Source organism: Diadema setosum, chromosome 10 (assembly GCF_964275005.1).
Source record: "Diadema setosum chromosome 10, eeDiaSeto1, whole genome shotgun sequence".
Classification (NCBI taxonomy): Eukaryota; Metazoa; Echinodermata; class Echinoidea; order Diadematoida; family Diadematidae; genus Diadema; species Diadema setosum.
In genome coordinates, this window is record NC_092694.1 from 25,385,080 (window position 1) to 25,392,637 (window position 7,558).

The 7,558-nt window shown below is 44.1% G+C and overlaps 1 protein-coding gene across 1 annotated transcript; it reads right to left on the bottom strand.

Annotated features, from left to right (window-relative positions):
* Positions 1-2,530: 2,530 nt before the first annotated feature.
* Positions 2,531-7,210, bottom strand: LOC140233878 (uncharacterized). The gene has a single exon (XM_072313967.1). The coding sequence runs from the start codon at positions 7,208-7,210 to the stop codon at positions 2,531-2,533; it is 4,680 nt and encodes a 1,559-aa protein (XP_072170068.1).
* Between the last annotated feature and the right edge of the window lie 348 nt (positions 7,211-7,558).

Below are 7,558 nucleotides of genomic sequence, written 5' to 3' on the forward strand. Positions count from 1 at the left end.
CATGGTTGCGGGTAAAAAGATTTGCGTGCGCACCTCCGGGCGACTACGGGTGAGATACGTGCTACATCATGACGAGAAAACTTGAACTTTTGGGGAGGTTTTTACACATTTGAATTGCTTGTTATTGGTATATTATATTCCCCAGGTATTTGTCACATAGTGACCTTGCGCCTTGTCACTCTGTGGTTATTTTTTTTTTTTTTTTTAGACCTGCTAGTTCATCTACTAATGGCAATAATAACTACCGTTATCAGCTACACAGCCACACTAAAACTTTAATAGGCCCATGATGTAAACACGATTGAATTCACGTGCACACAAATCAATGTTTGACTGACCGTTTGACACCACTTTGTTTATTTACTCATGTGTAAATTCTACAACAGGGTAATGCCTTGTGAAGGAGCTTGGCATTAAGTCTATGCAATCACATAAAAATTATCGTTAGTGTGAGCACTCAACTTAGATACTGTAGTCGACGTCTGCATTGGCTATACCAATACACGCAGCCTCTAATACACCACACGTCCAATACAGCACTGTCTGTGTTCGCAAGATGTCCCCACAAAACGTCTCGACATCGTCCGTCCTTCCCCAGCCGGATCCAGATCGTCGACCTCCACTGCTAAACCCTCAGCACAGCACGACGAGCGTCACGATCATTGTCTTCGATGAGAGCTCACCGACCTCCACTGGTAAACCGTTAGCACGATTGTCACGGTCATTGTCCATGATGAGAGCTGACTTGCCTATCGTGGTCGTCCATGCTTCCTGCTTATCCTCTCCCCTCGGCTCTATCTAATTCCCCGCACGTCTCCCTTACCAATCTCCCGACTATAAAATGCATAACCTCCCATACCGAATGTACGACACTACAGTACGTCCTATACAGACCACGGCGCACGGAATGTGGTCGCGTGTCAGCTGTTTACATATGGTCTACTGATTTGCATACGATAAACAAACAACTACGCAAATTTTCAAACCCACCATATCTTGGCTATCATACTTCCATTGATCTAAGCTTACACTGTTCTCTGTAATAAAAAAACAACAACTATCGTGATCTGTCGATACATGCTTGGAAACCTAAGGAAATACATGTTTCATCCTGACAATATCCCCCACCTTAAGATATAATTCAAGGGGAAATCTTAATTATATCAACAACAACAAAAAAAAATGTATTTTCCTTGTAAAACACTGGCATATACAGTATAACAGTTATGTTCTATACAAAGAAAAACCTAGCAACTGAAAATCACCTTTGTTAAACTATAAAAAAAAAACAATCATATATCCTACAATTATATGCAACCCTGTGCATCAAGCAATTACACCTTGTACATACCAGTTCTAATTCCTTTCTGAAACATTACCTAATAACAAACAATGATTTCACTACTACTGACTAAGCAAACAATAAGCTTGCATAAAATGTGCTCTCTATGTATTTTGCATGTGTAGCACATAATTCTAATCGGTTTCACCTAAAACTGATGTAATTGATAAACACTTGCAACATACACTGATCACCACTGTGCCTATCGTTTCGAATCAGTCACATTATATGCACTTGTGTAAATGTTTAATAAACCACCAGAAACTCTCAAATATCACAACTTATCTTTAATTAATGCCAAAATTATTAAAACTACAATAAAACTTTCCAAAACAAACAAAACCAATTTCCCTTTTTTTTTTGTAATAAAAAAGTGACACATTCCAAGTTCAAACAAACTTATTAAACTTACATAATAATCATAGAACAATTCTACGAACAGCATGATCTTTTTTCTCACACTGCACATCATGCTTTGCGTGACTATGCATACATAAGTTTCAGATTTGGATAATACATGTATGTGTGTCAATGATGCCCCATAGAATTACAGAGTATCAATGCTAACCTTGCAACCTCTTGACTGTCTGAAGATCTGGTGTCTAAGGAGAGACATTAAACCTATCTCACTCCTCAACTCTGAATTATCACCTGTACGATCCTGTATAGTAGTATCCAGTAATAGTTAGATAATAACTCAAGCTATGTAATTAAACATTACATATGCGATAACAACTCAAACTACAATCTGTACATGTACATAATTATACACTACAACGCGATTGCCCTACACCTAATCAATAGCGACGTTGATGTAGTGCGGGTGTAGTCTTGTCGCAACGCTGAAAGAAATAACAGAAATAAAAACAAGTATCATATTCTTTGCTTTGCGCATTTTGTTCTTAGCAAACAAAACATGTACAAAGGAGTTACTGAACTTATTGATTTTTTTTTCATGTATATGTCCATATTAACACCTGTCTACAGCCAACCATGTTGCCTGTACATTTAAAGTAGACTTCCATGATAATGCATCTTTGTAACATGAAGAAAAATCTTATAATACTGTACTGACGTCAGATATATGCAATAAACACTGTATATAAAAAAAAAATGTTTTGTCAGAATTGGTTATCTTGGCTTTACTATGTTCCATTTGAATTTGACCGTCTACTCTGTGTTGTAGGTTCACACTAGGCGGCTCATGGCATCTGCAGCCACATTGTCTTTGCCCTTTACAGAGACGAGCCTGAACCTGTGCTCCTGTAGGCTCATGCACCATCGCATGATTCTTTTGTTGTGCATTTTCTTCGCCTGTATGTACGTTAACGGCTTGTGATCTGTGTGGACTTCGAAAGACCGGCCACACAGATAGAACTCGAACTTGCGAATGGCCCAAACAATCGCAAGACACTCCTTCTCGATAGTGGCATAACGACATTCCCTCGGAAGGAGTTTCCGACTTGCGTAAGCCACTGGGAAGTCTTCGCCATCCCGTTCTTGCATTAGAACGGCACCAAGGCCAGTGTCTGAGGCATCGACCTTCAACTTGAATACCTTGGTCTCATCGGGTAGGTGTAGAATGGGTGGCTTGATCAAGCTCTTCTTCAATCCGAGGAATGCTTGTTCTTCGCCTTCTCCCCACTTCACCTTCTCGGGACTTCCCTTCTTCGTGAGATTTGTGAGGGGCAATGCCACATCGGCATAGTTGAGTATAAAATCCCGGTAATAGCCGGTAAGGCCTACGAAGGATCTGACCTGCTTCTTGGTCACCGGTCTTGGGGCCTCGGCAATCTTCTTTGTGAGACGTTCGCTCGTCTGTAGGATCCCCTCACTCACCTCATGGCCAAGGAACTCTATGGACTGAAATCCCAGCGCACACTTGGTTGGTCGAGCTGCCAAGTTGGCCTCCCGCAGTCTACTCAACACGGCTGAGAGTGTGGTCACATGTTCCTCCCACGAGTTTGTGTGCACCAACACATCGTCAATATAGGTCACCACATTGGGAACACCCAATAGCAGCTTTCTCATCATCTTCGTGAATTGGGCCCCTGCTGTGACAAGTCCAAATGGCATGTATCTGAATTGGAATTGTCCTATCGGTGTCAGAAACGCTGTCTTGGCCTTGTCTGAGTCTCTCAAAGGGAGCTGCCAGTATCCCTTTGATAAGTCCAGTTTACTGAAATACTTGCTCTTTGCAAGTGACGCAAACAAGTCTTGCTGCACCGGCATCGGCTCAGGATCGAAAACCGTAACCTTATTAAGGCGCCGAAAATCGATACAGAAACGGTTGGTTCCATCCGGTTTCTTTACCATCACAATCGGATGACCATAGGGAGAGTCAGATGGTTCAATAACACCCAATTTCATCATCATCTCAACCTCCTTCTGGATTTCACCTTGCAACGCTTGGGGTACGCGGTATGGTGGTGACCGCACCGGTTCGTCTGTGGTCAAGTGTATCTTGCACTCTGCAATACTTGACTTCTTTGGTACATCTGTGAACACATCCTGATACTCACACAATAATCGTCTGATCTGCTCTTGTTTCACCTCGTCTAGGGAAACATCCAGCTGTACATCCTCAACGAATTCTCTTTGAATCGGACAAGGCATTTCTGGTATCTCAGTGAACACATCATCGTTGTTTTCCATGCCTTCGTCACTCCACAACTCATCTACACCACCATCATGGCACATCTCGAAACAACTTCCAGCAGTTTCTTCCTCTGCTACCCTGCTGAAGTATCGCTTGAGCATGTTTATGTGGAATGTCTTTTTCATGCCATCTACATCCACTACGTAGTCATAGTCATACTTGGCACCGACCACCTCATATGGCCCTTTCCATTTGACCAAGAGCTTGTTTTGCTCCGTCGGCAGTAACACCAAGACTTTGTCTCCGATCTTCAACTTCCGTTTCTTCGCACCTCGATCATAGTAGGTCTTGTACCGCTTTGCCGACTGCTTCAAATTTTCCTGTGCCATCTGCCATGACTCAACAAGTCTCTTTCTCAACTCGATGACATACTCATACTCACTCTTTCTTTCTGGCTCGACAGCATCGTTTGTCAACAGCTCTCTCAAAACCTCCATGGGTCCTCTCACATGCCGACCGTATAGTAATTCAAATGGAGAAAAACCCAGGCTTGAGCTTGGTGCCTCTCGCAAAGCAAACAAAAGGGCAGGAAGATACCTATCCCATTGGCGTGGCTCCTCTGTGCACAACCGCTTCAAAGACGATTTCACCACAGCATTATACCGTTCCACTAGCCCGTTGCACATGGGATGGTATCGGGAACTCGTCAACTGCTTGATTGACAATAACCGGCAGACTTCTTTCATCAAGTCAGAGACAAATTGGGGTCCTAGGTCAGACATAACCTCTTGCGGTATACCCACTCGACTGTACACTGTCACCAGTGCTTCTGCAACATCGACTGTCGTTATTGACTTCAACGGAATCGCTTCCGTATACCTCGTGGCATAATCTACAATTGTCAATATGTAGGTGTGACCACGTTCAGAGGGAGTGAACGGCCCCATCAAATCGATTGCGATACGCTGAAATGGTACCTCGATTGTTGGGAGTCTACCTAACTCTACCTTGGGTACTTTGCCTTTGCTGATGGTCTTCTGACATACATCACATGATCGGCAAAAATTGGCAATGTCTTCATACATGCCCGACCAAAAGAACTGTGTCTTTACCTTTGACAATGTGTTGTTGATCCCTAGGTGACCACCAAACAATGACTCATGTGCCAAATGCATGATATCAGCACGATATTCCTTTGGCACCACAACAAGTTTTGGGCCAATCCCCTCTGTCGGGTTTTCGGGATCTCTTTCCTGCCTCAATAGGCACCCCTGATCTACCCGGAACAGATACCTGGAATTATCAGTCACACCAACCTTATCCCACGATGCTCGAAGAGTGGGGTCATCTTTCTGTTTCTGACGAAACTCTGGCGGATCTGCGACTTTGACCGAATCGACCACAACTAATCCCTTCTTGGGTTTTGCACTGCGTGCTTTTTGGGCCCGTGTCTCCACAGCCATGACAGCTTGCACTCCACTGTCATCATTCCTGACTGAACACTCTGTCTCGCCCAACACCTGGTCTTCCTTCTGAGATCGGGTTTCGACTGCCATCACCTGTGGATCATCTTCTTTCACCTCAGAAAGATTGTCAACCTCTTCCTTATCAACGCCATCAACCTTGGTATCTACAGTTTGCTCACCATCTCCAATGACGTATCTACCACCATCATCCTCCTGATCAGCATCGTCACTCAATGCTTTGCCCCCTCTGGGCACCCACTTCAAATCTGGATCATTGGGCTCACGTGCACCAGTGACATTCCCAACAATCACTTCACACAGGCAATCCGGCATACACAATGCTTCAATCTCACCTGAAAAATATGGAGAGTCTAACTCTACCTTGGCGACCGGAAATTGCTTGACTGTTCCATCAATCAACCTCACTGTTTGACACTTCCCAGTCAGCTGATGTCTCTCAACCAGTCTGGACTTAACAACACATGTACTGCATCCTGTGTCACGGAGTACTGAAATTGGAACTTCACCAGGATATAACCTGCCTGAAACAACTGGCATACGATTCATCATCGCACTTACTTGTCCGTAAGCCATTCCCAGCTTTTCAACTTTCTGATACCCGTCAACGGGCACATGATTTCCAACAGGCATGCACGCAGCTGATTGCCCTGTTGCCTGTGGCTGTTTGCCACCCCCGTCATTTGACCTCAAACTACCTATTGAGTTTCCTGGACTGCCAGCTGACGGCGTGCTAGCATCCATGTTTGACCGTGTCATTTCTGATCCTTCAGTTAGCACCTCTGTACCAACCATTGCTTGAGCTGATTTCACACGCACCATGGGACAATCCCTCTTCAAATGTGTAGGACTCCCACACTGATAACAACCCCTCGGGCCATCTCCGCGCCCAGCCCCGTACTGGGTTTTCTTACCCTGTGATGGCTGATTCCTTCCCCTCACTTCAAATGGGCGCTGTGGGGGTTTCGGACTGCCTGGTTTGTTTTTCACACCACCTTGTGAGGGCTTTGAACCTCCCCATTTCTGATTCTGATCAGATGTCTTTGATTGCTGTCCAAATGTGTGCACACCATGTGCATTTACATACACATCAGCATTCTTACTGACCACCTCCATTGAATCACAATCCCTTTCTTTCAAAAATGCCACCACTTCCTTTGAACAATTATTCAAAAATTGTTCCCGTAGGACTAGATCAAACAACTTATCATACTCTTCATCGATCCCTGACAACTCAATCCACTGCACCAGATACCCTCTGAGCCTCGTCGCAAAATGATGTGGCCTTTCTCCTTTCTCTGGCCGTGCAGTCCTAAACTTCCTGCGATACCCTTCTTCAGTCAACTGAAAATGCACCATCAACTCCTGTTTGACTCTTGCATAATCATCTCTATCAGCAGGCTCCATTCTGTTCACCACTTCAAGGGCTTTGCCACTCAGATTTGAAATCAGATATAAGGCCTTGAATTCAGTAGGGATCTTCTGACTGTCAGCAAACAACTCAAACTTGTTGATATAGGCATCGAACCTATCCCGATTCTCGTCAAACTTGCCTATTTTCAAGTGCAAACCACTCAAATCCACATGCGTACTACTACTGGAATTTGTCGATCTCATTTCAGCCATTTTCATTTCATGTTCCCGGACCTTGGCTCTTTCCTCAGCCCGCATTTTCTCTGCAGCCTCATCACAACGAGCATTCACGAAACTATTCAACTCTCCACCGGAGTAACCAAGTTCCCTACCAAGGGTGGCAAAGTCTCTAATTTGTTCTGGAGTTGCCATCGTATCATCCAACAACAGCCAACCAAAAGAACATCAACCAGGAGAAAAATCCACTCCCAATTCACAACAATTCACTGAATACTCCGCTCAGACTTTTAACTGCGAATTCGACACAACCTCAACCAGGTCTACTCTTAACCAGTACACACCTTAATACATGCATACACTGCATACAATACCATGCTCAACTACATAACACCTTAAATCAACCACATGATAAGGAAGCCTTTAATTTTCTTTACCAGCCTATGGCTGTGTCTTACACCACCTAACATAGATCTAACGTTAGCAGGTCTCGGTGGGACCTCCAAAATTGTCACATAGTGACCTTGCGCCTTGTCACTCTGT